The 21,172-nt window shown below is 43.0% G+C and overlaps 1 protein-coding gene across 1 annotated transcript in view; it reads right to left on the bottom strand.

Annotated features, from left to right (window-relative positions):
- STK32B (serine/threonine kinase 32B) overlaps window positions 1-14,875 on the bottom strand; it is a 305,645-nt gene extending 290,770 nt beyond the window's left edge. The window contains exon 1 of the mRNA XM_040420568.1: window positions 14,496-14,875. Coding sequence (XP_040276502.1) covers window positions 14,496-14,574 — 79 coding nt within the window. The 5' untranslated portion in view covers window positions 14,575-14,875. The remainder of the gene's footprint in view (window positions 1-14,495) is intronic.
- Window positions 14,876-21,172: the final 6,297 nt, after the last annotated feature.

Below are 21,172 nucleotides of genomic sequence, written 5' to 3'. Positions count from 1 at the left end.
CCAGGGGGTGCCGTTATAATGAAGTAAAGAGAATAACTTACAACTGTAGCATTTTTATAACAAAAAGTAAATTACAAAACTACTTTTTCAAGCTGAATTATATTAAAATAATATTTAATAGTGGCACAATCCCTTTAACCCTTAGAGACCTTGCAATTTTTCATTTTTGTGTTTTCGTTTTTCACTCCCTCCTTCCAGGTTAGAACGGTTACAATGATACCACAGTTGTATAATTTTTCTTGCGTTTTAATACTGAATTTTTTTTTTAAATCCTTGAGAATTATTTTTCTGATCACCATATTCTGACCCCTATAACTTTTTTGTAGTTATGTATAAGGAGCTGTGTCAGGGCTAATTTTTTGCGGGCGATGATACCATTTTGAAGTGTGTGTGACTTTTTGATCACTTTTTATAAAAAATTCTTGGGGAGTTAAAGTGACAAAAAATGGCAAATTGGCTGTTTTTATTTTTTATTTCCATCACGTCATTTTCCGCATGGCATTAATGTTTGTTATATTTTAATTGAATGGGCATTTTCGCATGCGGCAATGCCAATGATGTTTTTTTATTAAGTATTTTTATGTTAAGGAAATATATTTTTAAAACTTTTTTTTTACTTTTTTAAAGTCACCCTGGGTGACTATAACTGGCAATCATTAGATTGCCCATTATGTTCATTGATGGCTATATAGCCATCATTGAACACTTCATTTTCAATATAAAAATACAGTGCTGCCACCTAGTGCCATACATGTGCTGCAGGTGTCTGCTGTTTTAAACAGCAGAAACCCGGTGGCTATGGCGCCTGCTGCACATGCAAGCGGGCGCCATGTTTAAAGACACGACTACTGTCGTACATGTACGGCGGAGGTCCTGAAGAGGTTAATGTGCTAGATGAAAGATGTGATTACCAAATAAAACAACATTTTGATCTATCAATAGTAGTAAGTCAAAACAACTGGATTTATTTTAAAGATGTTTAGATAGTCATCTTATTGGCTTTCTAATTGAAAAAAATGACGAAACCAGTGTCAGGCAGAAACCAGTGTCAGGCAGAAACCAGTGTCAGGCAGAAACCAGTGTCAGGCAGCTGCTGCCAAGGCCAATAAGATAATGGGTTGCATCAAAAGGGGCATAGATGCCTGTGATGAGAACATAGTCCTGACACTCTACACATCACTGGTCAGACCACACATGGAGGACTGTGTACAGTTCTGGGCTCCTGTGAACAAGGCAGACATTGCAGAGCTGCAGAGGGTTCAGAGGAGGGCAACTAAAGTAATAACTGGAATGGGGGGACTACAGTACCCTGAAAGATTATCAACATTAGGGTTATTTACTTTAGAAAAAAGACGACTGAGGGGAGATATAATTACTATGTATAAATATATCAGGGGTCAGTACAGAGATCTATCCCATCATCTATTTATCCCCAGGAGTGTGACTGTGACGAGGGGACATCCTCTGCGTCTGGAGGAAAGAAGGTTTGTACACAAACATAGAAAAGGGTTCTTTACGGTAAGAGCAGTGAGACTATGGAGCTCTCTGCCTGAGGAGGTGGTGATGGTGAGTACAATAAAGGAATTCAAGAGCGGCCTGGATGTATTTCTGGAGTGTAATAATATTACAGGCTATAGCTACTAGAGAGGGGACGTTGATCCAGGGAGTTATTCTGATTGCCTGATTGGAGTCGGGAAGGAATTTTTTTTCCCTAAAGTGGGAAAAATTGGCTTCTACCTCACAGTTTTTTTTTTGCCTTCCTCTGGATCAACTTGCAGGATAACAGGCCGAACTGGATGGACAAATGTCTTTTTTTCAGCCTTATAAACTATGTTACTATGTAATTACTACAGATATACCATGATCTGGATGAATGAGAACCCTCACAGACATTTTGCCCATTTATTGGATGATCAGCGGCACCTTTACAGAGGCAAATTATTGGGAAGGATCATTTGTGCGAACATTTGTTCCCGATAATTGGCCCAATCCTTGGCCTGTGTAAAAGGGCCCTTACTTGAATTACATGGAAGGATTAATAACTAGCATCATTAAGCAATGCGACATCTGAAAGCTGCCACCCATGGGACCGCCTGGAACTGTTCTTTAAATAGCCGTCCATCAACTACTAGTTATCTTTAGTCTAATTTGCTTCAAGTCTGGGTCAGGCCAAAAGTGTGATCTCTCCACAAGGTTATTAAAAAGTCTTATGACTGCTGAGAAAATCAATACAAGAGAAAAAAGGGTTTTGGTGAGCAGAATATTAACGAGTTTGTGTTACAAACAAGGAGATACAATTAGCGGAGAAGATGCACTTTATGCATTTCCATTTTATGTGTTTTCCCTAATCTGTGCTGGTTAATAAAATATTTTCTTTGCACTTCTGATAATGGGCGAATATCATAAAAGACATTATTGTTTATGTGCATTCCTAGTACTGGGGAGGAAAGTGCATGAGATAATGAACCTTTCTCTGGTGGTGAGCACTGTCTCCTGATAACCTAAGCATAACACAGGGGCCCATGGGGGAAAGGAATATATCAGTTTTTTATTTTTGAGGTTGTGGTGCACTTCCATAGTGGGAGCACTTATCAGGAGGCCTAGGGAGCGGTGAGTATGGCACCACCACTAGTGCTGTGCTGACATTACTCTACACCCGGCCCCAGTACTGCCCTATGTCTGAAAGCGTACAGCGTGCACTGTAACCTGATGCCTTGCAGGGTCAGGGCGAAGTGCTGTGCTGGCTCCTGGACCCAGTGCTGCGCTGAAGAGTGGTGGCAGCACCCAGAGGAGGAGCGGTAAGTTGTTTGGTTTTTTTTGTCTGCATTTTTGAGTGAGAGGGGATGGGTGGGGGTTATAGGGGCAGACGTGATCTGATTTGGGGCTGATCTGGGATCTGTATGAATTTAAAGTGTACCTGTCATTTTGGTTTATTTTTAATACAGTGCAGGGACGGGGGTGTTAAACATTTTCGTAAAATACTTTATTAGGGAAAGATGATTCTTTCTATTAGAAAACAGGATATAAAGAATCTTCTTAGCAAAAATCTTACTGAACGTTACTAAGGAGAATCTGTCTTCAGTCTGCAGAAGACACCTGTGTGTAACATGCACAACCCCAGTCCCTGACTATGGACGTGTGGTATAACTATCACTGCCCATCTCCCTGCCCATCTGACATGTTACACACAGGTGTCTTCAGTGCTCAGTAAAACACTAACGACTGAAGACAGACAGCAATGCTCAGTTACAGCTTTGATAGAAAACTTTTTATACCGAAACAACAGTAAAGATGACCTGTCCCCTCTCTGTTTTTCTACTTCCATTTCCCATGTAATAACCATTCTGGAGCATCTATTCTTATGGCTCTATGTTGTGCCATTCCTGTATTATCTCTACTAAAGGTTTTAAAATTAAGTCTCCAGTAAAAGTACTGTTGGGTGTTACCAGCTGGGGGTATACACTACTGGTAACACTCAGCAGTATCTTTACTGCAGACTGCTGGAAATTTATTTGCAAACTGCTATACAGGAATGGCACAACACAGAATCATAAGAATAGATGCTCCAGAATTGATATTACATGGGGAATGCAAGTAGTAAAACAGACAAGTCAGAAGAGGTTACAGCTCTTCTTTAAAGGGGTTCTGTGCTTTCATTTAACTGATGATCTATCATCTGGATAGATCATCAGCTTCTGATCGGCGGGGGTCCGACACCCGGGACCCCCGCCGATCAGCTGTTTAAGAAGGCAGCGGCACTCCAGCAGCGCCGCGGCCTTCTCACTGTTTACCGCCGGGCCGCCGGCCCTCTGACGTCACGACTAGTATCAACTAGCTGGAGCGCCGCTGCCTTCTCAAACAGCTGATCGGCGGGGGTCCCGGGTGTCGGACCCCCGCCGATCAGAAGTTGATGATCTATCCAGAGGATAGATCATCAGTTAAATGAAAGTGCAGAACCCCTTTAAGTTCTGATCTGGGGGTTATGTGTAAATTTGTGGTCTGATCTGGATTCTGATTTGGGGTGTAGTCTAGGGTCTGTGTAAAGTTGGGGGTAAGTACTTCTAGGGAAGAAGTAGGGGTTATCTGATTGAACACATCACCATATTTTTCGGTTGGAATTGTATGACATGCACTACAGAAAAAAACTGTGCTTCCATCTGATATCAGAGGCATACAAAGGTACAGTGAGGAGTCATGCACCTCTTTGGGGCCCTTGCAAGGCTCCTTAGAGTGCATGAGGTGGTAGGGTCACAATACAGACCACTTTGCTGCATTTTCTTCATCTTTTGAATTGCAAAATATAGAGCATGCATCCAAGCTCACAGTAGAATGGCCTGCTATAAATGGTGTGGCAAACATCTGCACCAAATCCTCCATGTCTGAACATGGCCCTTTTTAGATAAAAACCCCTTTCAAATATTATCCCAAAGGGTGCACATGCTGTAGGAGCAACCATGATGCTGTTGTCTGTATCGACGCCTATTGTTTATGGCTGCAGAACGTGACTTCTTACAGCAGATCCTACTAGGGCTCTTGGCACTCAGATACCCCCAGAAGTTGAATAGAGCAAAATTATGTAACAACCAGATGGTCACAAAAAAAAAAAAAAAAAAAAAAAAAGATTTAAAGTGTGTATCACAACAAATATAGAATAACAAATAGAAAACTGGATGAGGATGGTAATGGTTGAGGGTGATGGAGTCCAGTAATGGTGCAGACAGCAGACTGCAATGGCTACAGATGGACCGCGAGAAATGTAGGTAAGAAAAATAAAACCTAACAGAAACTGACCCTGAACTGCTAAGGCTTGTTTCACATTTGTGTTTGCCGATCCGGCAGGCTGTTCCGGCCGGGAGAAGCCTGCCAGATCAGGCATTGCCGGATGCTAATGTACGCTACAATGGGGTCTGGCAGCGATCCGGCCGCAATCTGGAAAATATGCCTACAATCCGCCGGACATAATGCTGCAAACAGTGTTTTTTGTCCCGCTGATTCCCGGCATTCTATGCCGGAACAGCCTGCCGAAGCAGGCTGCCGGTAATGTGAAACAAGCCTTTGTTTAACAAGAAAATCACAAAACTCAAGTGGCACCAGAAGGGGGACCCACCACACACACAACTACAACAATAAGACTGGGACCAGATTCTGGAAACAATTGCAGATAGCATTCACTATATCTGGCAAAGAAGCACAGAAAATAAAGGTCTTTAAAGATGTAACCATCAAAAACGCCCTCAAACATCAGATGAAGCCAGTTGACAACAGATCCAGATTCTGGTGTAACAAAGTTAGTGAGAAACAGGAAAGAGATCCCTGTTACTTGTAAACCAATGGGAATAATGCATAGAGCCCAATCTGGTCTCACCCGTGTTCTAATTGGTGGTGAGAATGGGTTCCACAATATTAAGATGTTGGCTCATCTCATACCCTGTTGAGATAACTAGGGTACACATAAAGAAGAGAAGACCCTTTAGCAAGACCAAATTAAGAGCCCTTACTCTTTCTGGTCTCATGCTACCATCATTAATTCTGGGACTGATTCCTATCTTCAGAACTGGACCCCCAAAGGGAAGGAGAGCATTATTTTTGAATGCATTGGGTCACAGAGATGGGACCCATACCTATCTGACATTGATGGTGTATCCTTTCAATATGTCATTAAGATCTGAGATGAGATAACCCCTTTAATTAAGGTAGCATGAGACACATCCAGAAAGAGAAGGGCTCCTAATTTGGCCTCCCTAAAGGGTCTCCTGTTCTTCACGTAGTTATCTCAATAGCTAATGTATACTTTTGGATGCCCTAAAATGGCAATAGTAAATAAAGGTGTAGATGGGGTGATCCACTGAGGATCTGGATTCACAAACCCCCGATGACCAGCTGTTCACCTGGACATGGTGGAATGGTCAGCCATGCAAGACATAGATGCAAGCTGATCCACCAAAGGAGCTCTCCGCTATAGGAAGGGGTCCTGAAAGGAAGACCTCTCTCTATCATGTCCATGTGTCCTATTGGTCTGTTCTAATCAATGAATAAATCTAATAGAAAATCACATTTCTTAGTAAACAAGCATTGCAATTCCATTCTGTTCATCACTAAATATTTTCATTGACGTTAGGGACTAGAATCATACAATGTGCAAAAAGGTGCACTGAAAAGTCAGAAGATGGTCAAATATAAGATGAAGGGAGAGGTTTGCTATTTCTTCAGACGATGCCTTCCCATTCTTTCCCGTGAGGCTCCTGAGACTGCGTCCTCCTCCTGTCTACTACGGACACGAATAAACATCTGTCAGAGCTAATAGACATGGACTGCAACTCCAAGCGTCTGCCTGATCTGCTGTCACATTAATATGGCCAGCTCAATAAGGAAACGGCTCGTATTATCTTAAAGAGAACCCATCACCGTGCATAAAGATAATTAAGCAAGATAAATTTCATAAAGACTCTCATAGTGCCCCATAGCAAAACTTCAGTGAGATTTACTCCACTGCCTGTTACATTGTACATGCAATCCTCTCTGTGGTCAGCATGTTATTGAGCAGGAGGAGCTGAGCAGATATATAGGAAAACATTCAGCACAGCTTGTAATTCATTCATTTAGATCTCTGCTCTTCAATACTGAGAAGTCATGGCACAGTCCTATTTAGGGACTGACACCTTTCCCTTTATGACAGTGCATAGAGAGATAGCTGTCACACACTATGTGCGATCACCCACTGGACTATATAGTATAGAAAGAACAGAGAGCTAAATGTATAAAGTTGTGATTAATCTTTTTCTATAATTCTATGTATCAATCTGCTCAGCTCCTCCTGCTGACTATGGGATAGACACCCTGTTTAATATCAAAGGTTCCCTTTACAACCTTGTGGTAATTTTACTTATTCTCTTCTTTTCTTATTGTGACATCACAGTAACCGGAGGACTGGCGGAAGCGAGTAGAGATTCGCTGCCTCCTAGAGAGTCCCCACGAGCCCTGTTTGGGATCTATTATGTGTGATTCTTTGAATTTTTGGTTGCATACTTCATTGGACTTCAACTTAGAATTCTCCATCTTGTGCCCAGTTCATTAAGGACTGATTTTTGGAGCAGAATTGAAATAGACATATAACACCCCAGAGTGGTGTTTACCACTTCTGCACCTTGCTACTATCTTTATGGTCTAACCTGTATGTCATCTATATATTTATTTCCAGGTCCCTCAACACTGTGCATTTATATTAATGTTATGTAACTGTTCATGTAAAATGCTTGGTTCACCAGCAGGTGGCAGCAAACACGGCAGAGCTGTATGTAGGTAGAATGGAGAGTTCCATTCCATTCTAACCCCCCCCCCCTGCAGGGAAGTGGGCTAGCCCGACTTCCTGAAGGAAGGGTGGGGACCAGTTAGAAGTTAGTCTAGTTTACCCCTTGCAAGGGGAAAGGTGTCCCTGCTGGACGTGCCCATGCCAGCCAGAGCACCCTAAGCTCTGCTGGCCATGGAGGCAGAAGCTTAAAAGCCTCAGAAGCCAAGAGCATAGTTCCTGAGCCTAATCTAAGACGGACTAAGAAGAGAGAAGTGCAGCATAAAGAAGAAGCCAAGTTGTTCAGCCAGCTTGTCAGTACAGCAGAGTGAGAGAAAGATATAGCAGAGAGTTGAGTTTGCCTGCCAGTTTAATGCTAAAGCCTGCTGGAACCAAGACAAAGCCTGCAAACTGTTGGGAGAAACATTTATTTATAAGTAAAGCTGCTGTTGAACTTCATCTCAAGGTCTGGACTCAAGTTATTTCTTCAAATACTTCAATTACTCCTCCTATTAATTGCTTCGGAGCCAAAGCCTGGGGTCCAGCCATATCCAGGTAGGAGCACTGTGACACACAAAGAAACAGATAGGCCGCACTATACCACTTGTCATTCCTACTACATCTGGGACACGATATAGAGGGCCCTGGGGGGGTTGCCCGTTGCAGACACCCACACTAGAATGTAGACTATTACAGTTTTCCTCCTGGTGGTATTACGCTGGAGGCCCATATCTGCTGCGGAACCACTCTCCCAGGCGGTTACGGGTGTCTGTCATAGTTTCAGCAGGTCAGGACATCAGTGTCCTGTGTGTATTAGGACTGGTATTCTTTGAACCTCAGTTTGCAACACTGCAAGGGTTAATCTGCTCCTGCACTGTGAGCTGCTGTCTGTGTTCAGTCGCACCTCAGTTGCTCCTATATACACCTGACTGTTTCCTTACTGTATATAACTGTCCCTATATACAATAGAACATCTTCTCTCTGCCCTCCCCGCATTGACAATAGTGAGCACTTACTGCTCGCTGTCGTATATATCTCCCGGGGGCTGGTTAGTTACTCAGTGCACCGGGAATACAGCAGAATCACTCACTTACCGCGCTGGTCATGCTGATCAGTGAGAAAGACCTAGGAATATAAGTATATATTTATGGTGCAGATATTGTCCACTATCTATTGTCCACTATGTGAGGGAGCAGTGAGGGCAGCAGCCCAGCAGCTCCCGGCTGAGCCCGTCTTCCCATTCAGTACTGCACTGTACTATACTGTGAAGACAGACATGCCTTAGCAATGCTTATCTAAACGGGTTGTCCAGGGTCAGAGCTGAATGCGGACATAACCCTTTCTTCACTCATTCAGCATGAATGAGTGGAGCATCGGAGCATTTCATGGAGAGTTCCATTCCATTGTCACACTGCTAGGCAGAGACTTCTGCCTAGCAGTGATCCCTGTGAAGACACCAGCACTAATGGGTGGTCTATAATGCTGCCCTAAGCTGTTTTACAGGCAAGACCAGCGCCAGGGGCAGATTGGCCATAGACCCTACAGGGAAATTTCCCGGTGGGCCGATGCGTAGGAGGGCCACCCATGCCCTCCTCATGGACTCCAGCGAGGTTCATAATGAACTGATTCGCTCTTATGCACCTGGCCAGCAGGTTCCCTAGCTGAATTTAACTGTATCAACAGCCTTAGGACAAAGATACAGTTGAATACTGTGGAGCAGATGGCAGTATTTTGTGCAGCACTGTGGTGTTTGGTTCAGCTGGGGCGGTATATTGCTCTGCACTATTGTATTGCTGGCCCTGCTTACTTCTGTTGTCCCTGCCTATATACTGTATATTGGCCCTGCCTAATCATGTTGCCCTGTCTTCTGTCAATTTGAACCCATCTGCACCATGGGGCCACTTTAACTTTTTTTTCTAGGGCCACTTTTGGTCCCCAGTCCGCCCCTGAGCAGCGCTAAAGACCACCCATTAGTGCCGGTGATATCACCGGGCTCACTGCTAGGAGGAAGCCTCCATCTAGCATACCCATGAAAAGCCCAATATGTCACTGGAGGTTAAGAAAAAGCCCTTGCCCTGCGCTAGGCCATGCTGAATAAGGGAAGAAGGTGTTATGTCCGGATTCAGCTCTGAACCCGGACAAACCCTTTGAGAGAACGCTGCTAAGGGACATTTCTGGGCAAGATTTCTACTATAAATGTACAATTTCTCTAAATAAACCATATTAGAAAAATGTTCCCTATCTCTGTTCCTACACATTAGTAAAAATTAATTAATAAAAATGACAGTTACACTTTAAAGGTGACATTCTGGCTGCCTGCAACCACCACTAGAGGGAGCTTACTGCATACTGTGTTACTATAGAGTTCAGTATATAACAGTATGCAGGAAGCAACCAGGAATTCTTAATTGAACATCTTGGCAGGGAGTTAGAGCTCTGAATGAGAAAAACAGCTCAGACTGAAATCCAGTGTTAAGAAATTAATTAGCAAATCAATTTGGACCTCATTAGGTTAAAAACACAGAAAGGTGTTCAAGGGTGGACATTCACATGAAGGCCTCATGCATACGACCGTAGCTTTGCTCTGTGTCCAATCTGCATTTTCTTGTGGATTGCAAGCAAACCCATTCATTTCTACGAGCCTGCAGGAGATGCAGACAGCACATGGATGCCGCTCCTGTGCTGTCCTCATTCATGTGGCTGCTCCGCAAATTATAGAACATGTCCTATTCTTCTCCATTTTGCAGACACAAACGGGCATTTTTACTGACGGGAGGGCGGAGGGTAAGAAAATGTGAAATGCACATGGCCAGTATCCGTATATTGCGGCTCCGTGGTTTGCGGACAGCTGTTTTGTCTACTTTTTAAGTGTCAGCTGACCAGTCGTATATTATATGGATGTATCTGTACAATCACAATTCTTAAATGTTGTTCCTCTTTTATACCTCCTAGAAACAAATGAAGGAGTGTGTCCCTTTACAGTCTGACACTGTCCAATCAGTGTAGGGGAAATGCTAACACCCAGCTGTCAGCGTATTCCTATATATGCTGACAGCTGGGTGATAATGTATTCATGAATGACTATCAGGAGCAATAACAAAGTGCTAAGAAAAGATATGAATTGTTATTTCATTGAAAATACAAGCATTTACTAAAATAGACATGTCAGGAGAGGTGGCAGATCCTCTATACAGGGATCGACCCACCTGGGGCATTATTGACATATGCTATGATGTCAGATAGATGTGGGTCTCGCTTCTGGGACTTGCTCCTTATCTCCAGAGTGAACGGAAAACACACTACGCATACACAACATTCTCTCCATTCACTCCTATGAGCCTTTGAAACTAGCTGAGCTTGACTCTTTTTGGAAGTCCAATAGTGAACAGAAAGAGCAAACTGCGCAAGCGCGGCCACCGCTCCATTGCCCACTATGGGAGTTCCAAAAATATCTGAGCCAGCACTCAGCTATTTTCAGAAATCCCTGTTTAGCTAATAACAGCAAGATTTCAGGTTCCGATACTCTTCACAAAGAGACTCATAACTGCAACTACACTTCAGATGAAGATTAATAATATGACTTAATTAATTAGAACAACAACAATCGATACATTTAGAGACATCATGTTATTCTTTTTGCACAGTAGCTATATACATAGGTTGGAGAACTTGCATCGTCGAGGGAGTTAACATCATCTGATAGTGACACATCAGCTGGGAAGCCCTTCTTAGCAAAAGCAGTCAGAGACTCGTCTGGGAATATCGCATTGGATGGAGAGGATGCTGCGCATGCGCCGCTTGCTCTTCCTTCACGTCGAGCTTCCGCTCTGGAGATAGGTGCGTGTTCCTCTCATGGGAACTGCTACTATCTGATATTTTTTGCATACCCTAGAAATATGCCATAAATGTCCCAGAAGGGAATACGCCTTTAGTGTTGCTAGTAGGCGAAGGTATATTTATAACAGATATTATAGTGTAACTGTTTTTTTATTTTTGTAATGTGTAGCAGCAGTGATACTGACCATTTTTGTAATATACTTTACTTACTGAAAATCGTACATTTCTATTACAAAATAGCTCTAAAGTGGTCCATGTTCAGCCTTAGCAACGCTCCCCTGTCTTCTGTTTACATAACTGTGGAGACTGGCTCAACACTGACTGTGTCATGTAAACAGAAGTCAGGATTAAAATGCCCCACTTTAGAGCTATTTTTCTAATAAAAATGTACAATTTCAGTAATGAAAGTGTATAACAAAAATGGTCAGTATCACTGTCCCTACACACTAGAAAAAAAAAAAAAAAAGAATGACAGCTACACTTTAACTTAACCAAGTTAGATAATGGGATGTCTCGCCGTCACTTATCATCCGTACGGTTCTTCATGAGTTGATGGTGTGAATGTTTGATATGATCTCACCAACCAATCTTCCAGCCATCAGGTCCCTGTACTCAAACTGAGTCAGTCAACAGGTTTCCTCTAACATCTGCCTTATCTGAAAACCATTTACAAATTTTGCTCAAGGATTTCAAGTAGGGATGAGCGAACGCCGGGTTTGGCCAAACTTCAGGTCAAAGTTCGGGTTCGGGACCCAAACGTGACCTGAACACCGAACCCCATTAAAGTCAACGGGGATCCGAACTTCACTTTATTAAATAATAAAAGCATTCTTAAGATAGAATGCCAAATAAAATGGCCATTGAGGGGTTAAAAATAATAAAAAACTCACTTGATCGCGCAGCCGGTACCCTCTTCTTTCTTCTTTCCGCAGGACCTGCAAAAGGACCTGCGATGACGTCAACGCGCTCACCACGTGACGTCACCGCAGGTCCTTTTGCAGGTCCTGAGGAAAGAAGAGGGTACCGGCTGCACAATCAAGTGGATGAAGTGAGTTTTTTTTAATTATTTTTAACCCCTCATTCTATCTTAAGAATGCTTATATTTTTTCGTTATAACCATGTTATAATGGAAAGTAATAAAATCACCCGAACACCGAACACTGAACCCGAACTTCAGTGAAAAAGTCTGGGTTCGGGTCCGGGTACCTGTGAACTTTTCAGTTCGGGTTTGCTCAACCCTAATTTCAAGTTTTCATAGGAGAACCAAATAGAATGCCATTTCCTTAAAGGCACGCACTTCTTTTTAGATAATGTAATCATCAGGCTATCGGTCGACAGGAATTATTCATAAAATTGTCAGTGAATAAATGATGTTCGGGGACCGCCGACGCTGCTTGTAGTGTCTCTTCATATTTGATATTACAATTACAAACTGCTGCCATTTCATGCATATGACTGGTACATGACGGATTTCTTAACTAGCCGCATACACGGCTATTTATTGATGGAAATACAGTCTGCAACAGACATTCAATTAGGTTTCATCTGATTAGCGCTCAGACCTGACCCAGCATCTGCAAGCCTCGATAATAAGCCATTTTAGCCTCTGCTCAAAGATACAGGTAATCCATAGTATACTGCAAAGCTGACCTTTCTTATAATCCTAGAGGATTGTGATGTAGAAAAAAACACATGTGATGTAGCAGAGCTGAGCCTGGATCAACACATTGTGATCTTTCAGTATGTTATAGGACTGCAGTCTATATACTATATAGCCCTGACTCTGTGAGTCGTCCAAATGACACGTTTAGCTCTGCTACATCTGTATCCAAATCTATATGACTGGTATGTTATGGGAATAATGGTTATGATGTTGTACAGTAGTTACATTTACTCAAGCATTCAAAATTGGGAATATAAGCACCTTCAATTACCAGTATAAATATAGGTATCTGCTTTGTAAAAAGTTTACGTTTAATATAACACATATAACAAGGCATAAACAAGTTTATCATTAACCATTTTGGAGCTGCACCGTAGTTAAAGTCCTAGGTAAAAATAATACTATATAAAAATAATTCATATTCACTAACATCATTACAAATTCATGACATACCAAAAAGCAATGAAATCCAGTTTATCTGTAGCTTCTTATAGCTTTACCTATAGCTTTCTGTATAATACTAATAAGTAGGATTTACTTTGTCTCCTTTAGCAACACATCGGATCACTAGTAATAAGGACACAGATTTATATTGAGAACGATAACATTTGAACATTTTGTATCAGTGCTAATAGGGGTGTATCAAATGTGTGCATAGATGTAGCAGAGCTGAAGTGTTTCTACTGTACATCGTGATTATTTACTGGATTAAGTGAACTCCATTCGATTTTCTCGTAGACTTGCATTGTAATATCACCATGAGTCATGCTAAATGACGCTCAGCTCTGCTGCATTTTACACATCTCTAATAAGACAGTAGGTGTTTTCAACGAGTAACACATTCTAGTACAAATATGTAGTAGTATTTTCTAGTGACTCAAGAAGGAGGACTATCCTGATGTGCACCGTGGATGGTAATACAAATGGAGTTGGAGATTAGAAGTTTTCACTTTTAATGAGCTCCATGCAGTCACACTAATACAAATATGGAGGGTGCATGGATGGTGAGAAGAGGGTACATGGAAGGTGAGAAGAGGGTGCATGGAGGGTGTAAAGAAGGGGTATAGTGGGTGTAGAGAGGGGGTATGGAGGGTGTAAAGAGGGTGCATAGAGGGGGTAAAGAAGGTGTATAGAGGGTGTAGAGAGGGTGCATAGAGGGGGTATGGAGGATGTAAAGAGGGTGCATAGAGGGGGTAAAGAATATGTATAGCGGGCGCAAAGAGAGTGTATGGAGGGTGCATGAAGTGTGTAAAGAGGGTACATGGAAGGTGAGAAGAGGGTGCATAGAGGGGGTATGGAGGGTGTAAAGAGGGTACATAGAGGGGGTAAAGAAGGTGTATAGAGGGTGCAAAGAGGGTGTAAAAAAGGTGTATAGCGGGTGCATAGAGGGGGTAAAGAAGGTGCATAGAGGGTGCATGGAGGGTGTATGAAGGGTGTAAAGAGTTTGTAAAGAGTGTGTAATGAGGGTGCCTGAAGGGTGCATAGAAGGTGTTAATAGGGTGTATGGTGAAAAGAGGGTACATGGACAGTGAAAAGAAGGTTCATGGAGGGTGTTAAGATGATGCATGAAGGGTGTATATGGAGGGTGTAAAGAGGGTGTATGGAGGGTGCATGAATCACAACTCATCACCCAGTGTGAGACATGGCATAGCAGAGTGCATTAGTGGTCTGGTACTATTTCAGCACCAGGCACCTTGGACAGCTCCTTACCGTCTTCATTCTCGTCAAACACTGGGGTTTTGTGTGAGTGATTGGCACCCATAATAATAATCCACTGGTTTTTCACCATCCCCAATAGGAATGGTCCTAGTCTGACTGAGTTTGTAGCCTCTCAGCTGAGACAGAAGCCTTCCATTTCACCCTAGGAATCCATTGCACTTTCTGAATCTTGCCAACAAAGTTCCACAGGCTGCCTCCAGTCTTCTAGCTCTTCATCCCCCCAGATTCCAGGTCACACACACAGGAAGTCTTCAGATTGCTCCTCATGCCCTGATGTCTCTTCTTGATGGTTTTCATCAGCAGCAGTGGGACTGGAGTGTACTGCTGGTGGGCAGGGGGGATCCTCTGTGTCCTGGGATCCAGCAGACACAGCTCGGCTCATCCATCTCTCCCCCGGCACACTGCAATTTACCAACGTGCTGCTCATAGCATATCAATGCAGGGAGTGAGAGGAGGAGGAGGAAGAGGAAGAGGAGGAGGAGGAGGAGGACAGCTGTGGATCTGAGACACTGAAAGTGCATTCACATATTCCCAGCTGGAGGGGAGCAGGCATGGCCTCAGCTGGACAGGTAGGGTCATTTATCTCAGGTACAAACCAGGACCATGCAAATGTTCAGATATCTACAAAGTGTCCAAGGTGGAAAATCCTTGAGAGCATAGCAGATATCACTATGGTTAGGAGCAGTCTGGTTAAAATAAAATATATATATATATATATATATATATATATATATATATATATATATATATATATACACACACATCTCTCTCTCTCTCTCTATATATATATACACACACATCTCTCTCTCTCTCTCTCTCTCTATATATATATATATATATATATATATACACACACATATCTCTCTCTCTCTCTCTCTCTCTATATATATAATTTTTTATATGCCTTCATTTATTAGCCAGAGTGGGAAGTAGTAGTCTGTTTCTGGAGAACCCAGTTACATCGCCATTGATAGCAATGAGAACGGTGTAATTCTTCATTTCCCCTGTGGGGGCGCTGCAGGAAAAAATGAAAATCTGCTGCAGAGTTCCTCCACCGTTTGCAGCTGTTGGTGACACCCTATGACTAGTTTATTGTAGGAGGACGCCTTGAACAGCAGGGTCCAAAGAGGTTTCACATAAATATAAAAAAATTTAGGGAGTCCAAGACAGGTGATGAATATATGATTGCTGGTGGACACCCATCGCTCAGGAGAAGAGGGGTGCTTGAGTCCCCTAGGTGAATGGAGTAGTAGAGCACACGTGTCAGCACACTCGTTATTGACTTCTATGGACTGACGTAGAGAGAAACAAACGCTGTGGTCATCAGTCCTAAAGAACTGGAGGAGCATCAGTCAGGCATATGCATTAACACTGACAACTCCGGCTCTTGGGATTGGCGGGGGTCCTGGCAGTCGGACCCCCCAGTGATCATACATTTATCACCTATCCTATGCAATTGCTCATCTGTGATTGGATATGTTCTATTAAACCCTACTTTATTGGTCATCTGGTATGATTTTATCAATACCAAGTGAACAAACAAACAAAAAATCAGCACCTAAGACACAGTGGGGCAAATGTACAAATGGGATTGCTCCTAGACCTAGCCATGCACCAAATGTATCATCCTGTACCGGTCACTCTGATAAATTTGGCACATATAAGTTTACGCCGTATACATTTTACTGTTAACACTGCTCTTGGTCTGTGGAGGAAAAAAAAGAAAAAGAAAAATATTGGATGATGCTGCCCTCTAGTGGTCATCCTAAATTCGCAAGCAATTTGGGCAGTGGTGGGACCAGGAAAAGTAGAGGATGTGAAGAATCCGATTGCAGCCAGGTCTATATGACTATTACAGGAATGCTACAGCAGCTAGACGGAGGGGTTCCTCATTATTATAACATTTGTAGATTTTATACTAGCGCTAACTCTCTTTGAGAAGCCACTGTCATTCAGGTGCCTTCATATTGGAACCCTAAAGCAGTTGCAGGAATGTTTGCAATAAATTATCCTCATGTGAATATACCCTAAAGGCATCTGCTGCAGCGCGTCTTTCAGTCTCAAAAGGGGTCGGCCCATCTCAGACACTGATGGCATATCACTAGGATCAGGCTTGTTTCACACTTGCATGAAGCAGATCCGGCAGACTGTTCTATCAGATACGCCCTTACCGGGCTCAGCCGGCATTCCGTCCGGCCCCATTCACTATAATGGGGTCCGGCGGAGATCTAGCCGCAACCCAGTGAATATGCCAAGGAGCGGCCAGGCGCTATATTTGCTGGGTGGCGGCTAGATCTCTCTCGGCCCCCATTATAGTGAATGGGGCCAGACGGAATGCCAACAGTGCTCGGCTGCGCCTGGCAAGGACGGATCCAACAGACTGTTCTCAGCCGGAACAGCCTGCCAAGGGTGAAACAAGCCTCAGTCAGGATGTCAGATAAGTGCAGGTCCCACCTCTGCGCCCTGCTCCTATCCCCAGAACTGGGCCCCTAAATGAACAGAGAGCAGCTGTTAATGTGCGGCCACCCTCCATTCACTGGTATGGGAGTTCCGAAAAAAGCTGCGTCAGCGATGGCAGTCCCAGAGTAATGACCGGGGTTTTCCAGAACTTAAATATTGAGGTCATCAATATTATATGGTGGGGGTCAGACTCCTAGCAACCCTGCCAGTCAATAGCTTTCAGGAGCGGCTGTGCGCTGGAACCAGGCAAGGCTCTATCTATTGTGTAGTGACCGTGCCTGCAGCCTTCTCCTATTAACTGAACTGCATGGTACTATCAAGGTGCCAGTTTCTGGAGCAACATCCGGCTAAACAGGGACAAGGTACAGAATCCTAAAACAGAGTCATACAGAGCAGGCAGATCAGGGCACACAGGGTACATTCACAAGCAAGTGGAGTGGAGAAGCAGAAGTGTTCAGTAAAAACATACACCCAAAAACATCACTGAAAGTAGGATAAATAACCCTATGCAGGCTGAGTCAAATGTATAGACGCAGATGAGTAAGACATGACCACCGGGACCAGCAGGGATTTTATGCACCTGCCCTTTTAATCTAACATACACTCCTCAACATTGAAATTGCAGCACCAAGAAGGACAAGCCGTACAGTTATGCAAATCGAGGATGTAGCAGGAGTTGCCAAGATCTGCAAATTATAATATTTTCAAGCACCTAGCTCCAATCTGTGGCATGTGGGAGGGGCATAAAAGCCAGATTGAAAGCAAAGTTTTTTAAACACAAGAAACCTTAAAAATCTGATCAAGTCAGACTCAGCACTGTTCAACATTTCAAGTCCTGGTGGTTGGGAGAACAATGATGAACTGAAATGACAGTAAGAGGTCCACAGAGGCGAACCTCTACATGGATGGATCCTCTGATTAGAAGAAAGGCGCATAGTGATTCATTCTGTACTACAGGTAAATTTGGATTCCACATTCCAAGCCTAGGGCGGCAAACAATGTCTACACAAACCATCAGAAGGAGTTTGTAAAATATTGGGCTACAAGTCAGATGTCCAGCTACAGGTGTTCCATTGACAAATAAGTAAACACCAATAATAGATAACTCACGAAGTGAGTATGCGCACTAGGCCTGTACACCAAGAATCAACACCAAAGAAGGAAAAAAAAAGGGCAAAGCACGACTAACAATGTATATGAACTTTATTATGGTTCCCAAAAAGGGGAAAATCCGATAAAATACAATGACAAACAATACATTGGTGGATGAGAGACACACAGGGTGGGAAAGGATCACAAAGTGGACAACATGTAAAAACAATTCATAAAAAGGTCAAGGAGATACTGAATAATTAATAAATACCCAAATGGAGAACGTATTACAATGACCTCACCAAAAATCATGAACAAGATATTGGAGCCAAATACAGTACATAAGTTTAAAGTGCAAAGTGCAAAAGATACAATGTACATGGACAATAAAATGAACAATATGGTAAATAGAAAATTACATAAATACCAGAATAGTGATCCAAAAGAGCCCTAACGCGCGTTTCGCGTAAGCTTCCTCAGGGGGTGTATGTGCAAATTATGCCAAAGAAGGTGCTTTTTATATAGGACGTAACTGAATTAACAGTGAACAGCTGGGAGGGAAAGGAAACACACTCATGTGTGGCCACACACGGAGGTGAAGCGCGTGCGTTTCCGGTTCGAAAGGGGAGAGGTACAGACCGGACCGATGCAAGTATATATAACCGGATATGATCTCATAATACTAGTGGGACAAGAAAAGAGAGGTAAAATGAAAGAATATGAGCAAAAGGAAGATGATGCGTTCCATAAGGCCACGCCGAGAAGAGCAGGAGTAGCGCCGGAAATGACGTAATAGGTGTGGAACGCAAAAGCCGATCACGCGGCCCTTGGAACGCATAAGCCTACAGTCCGGAAATCTAGATACCGCAACAGACATAAGACATAAAAAATATATAATACGATAGTTGATACGCACTCGTGGATAAGTACTTGCATCGGTCCGGTCTGTACCTCTCCCCTTTCGAACCAGAAGTGACGTAGTGCGTTCCACTGTGGAACGCACGCGCTTCACCTCCGTGTGTGGCCACACACGAGTGTGTTTCCTTTCCCTCCCAGCTGTTCACTGTTAATTCAGTTACTTCCTATATAAAAGGCACCTTCTTTGGCATAATTTGCACATACACCCCCTGAGGAAGCTTACGCGAAACGCGCATTAGGGCTCTTTTGGATCACTATTCTGGTATTTATGTAATTTTCTATTTACCATATTGTTCATTTTATTGTCCATGTACATTGTATCTTTTGCACTTTGCACTTTAAACTTATGTACTGTATTTGGCTCCAATATCTTGTTCATGATTTTTGGTGAGGTCATTGTAATACGTTCTCTATTTGGGTATTTATTAATTATTCAGTATCTCCTTGACCTTTTCATGAATTGTTTTTACATGTTGTCCACTTTGTGATCCTTTCCCACCCTGTGTGTCTCTCATCCACCAATGTATTGTTTGTCATTGTATTTTATCGGATTTTCCCCTTTTTGGGAACCATAATAAAGTTCATATACATTGTTAGTCGTGCTTTGCCCTTTTTTTTCCCTTCTTTGGTGTTTGATATTAGGTGTTCCATTGACTTCACACCACCTCTCAAAGGCTATCATAGTGCACAGCAAGATGGCAATGGAGGTCTATACGCTTCAGCAATGAGCCTGTTTTTTTCTTGGAGGCAATGATAGTCAGAGACTGGTCTAGAGAATATATAGGCAAAACCATAAAGAGGCCTTCACAAGGGAATGTCACACTGGTCGTACTTCTGGGATTATGGTGTGGGGTGACATAATGTATGGTAGTCGGACCCTTCTAGTCTTCATTTCAGGTACACTAACAGCTCGGTATAACATTGATCGTAGAAGCAGTGGTACACCGTTTTCTCCAAAGTGTTCCAGGAGACGTTCTGTAACAGGACAAAGCCACGCCATATGTTGCTTGTCCTACTGTGAACAGCCTGCAAGCCCTCAACATGCTACCATACTCATGCCAGCAGGTGGAAGCAGAGAGAATAATGCAAATAAAGGTAGATGCCATATAGAGTGGTCCCTCAAGATACAATATTAATTGGTTCCAGGAGGACCATTGTATGTTGAAACCATTGTAAGTTGAGTAATCGGTTCCAAAGCCCCAAAATGTCATCCAAGATAAGAGAAAATGAAGATTTAAGAAAAAAATAAGAAGATAACTAAGAGAGATAAAACAAGTTCTTACATATAACATTCAGGAATAGCTACTAACTAGCAACTATTCCAGCTATTTTACCAGAGAAGTGTCCTTGATTGGTTGGACCTGAGTCTGAGACATTGTATGTTGAGTCTGGTTTCAACTTACGATATTGTATCCAGAAGCCATTGTATCTTGGGGGATCACTGTATTAAGCAGTGGTAGGACCAACCAGCCAAATTTCTAGTTATAACACATTGATATAATACAGTATATTTGAGTTTTCATCCCTGATATAAACTTGTGTAATAATGCAGATGTACTATATTGTCTCAGTGGTATGCACATACTTGAATGGCAAAAACACTTGATAGACTAGTGATAGTCAGTGATTCTCATCTCCACTCCTCAAGTTCCTCTCAACAAGTCATGTTTTCAGGATTTCCTTTGTATTGTATAGGTAATATCACGATTGCTAGTTTGTCAGTGGAAGTAACTGATAGTAGATCATTAAAGGGGTTCAGAGGTGAACCCGGACATATCTCCATTTTCACTCAGGCAGCTCCCCTGACTTGAGCATCGGAGCAGTTCATGCTCCGATGCTCTCCTTTGCACAGTGCTGAATCACGCAGGGCATTTTCTGGATTCCCGGTGACGAACCGGGCTCTCATTAGGGCTGCCAGGCGGAGGCTTCAGCCCAGCAGTGAGCCTGGTGACGTCACCAGCACTGATTGGCAGACTTTAGTGCTGCCCTAGTCTGTAAAACAGCTAAGGAAGCGCGAAAGCAGGCCCATCAGAGGCCCATTGGTGATGTCACCAAACACACTGTTGGGCAGAAGCCTCCTGGTAAATAAAAAAAAAAACTTGCCCTGTGTGATCCATTTCATGCTCTGATGCTAACATCAGGGGGGCTGCCTGGGTGAAATTATGGGTATGTCCGGGTTCAGCTCTAAACCCGGACAA

Source organism: Bufo bufo, chromosome 2 (genome assembly GCF_905171765.1).
Source record: "Bufo bufo chromosome 2, aBufBuf1.1, whole genome shotgun sequence".
Lineage (NCBI taxonomy): Eukaryota > Metazoa > Chordata > Amphibia > Anura > Bufonidae > Bufo > Bufo bufo.
This window is presented reverse-complemented; position numbering and strand designations above follow the sequence as displayed.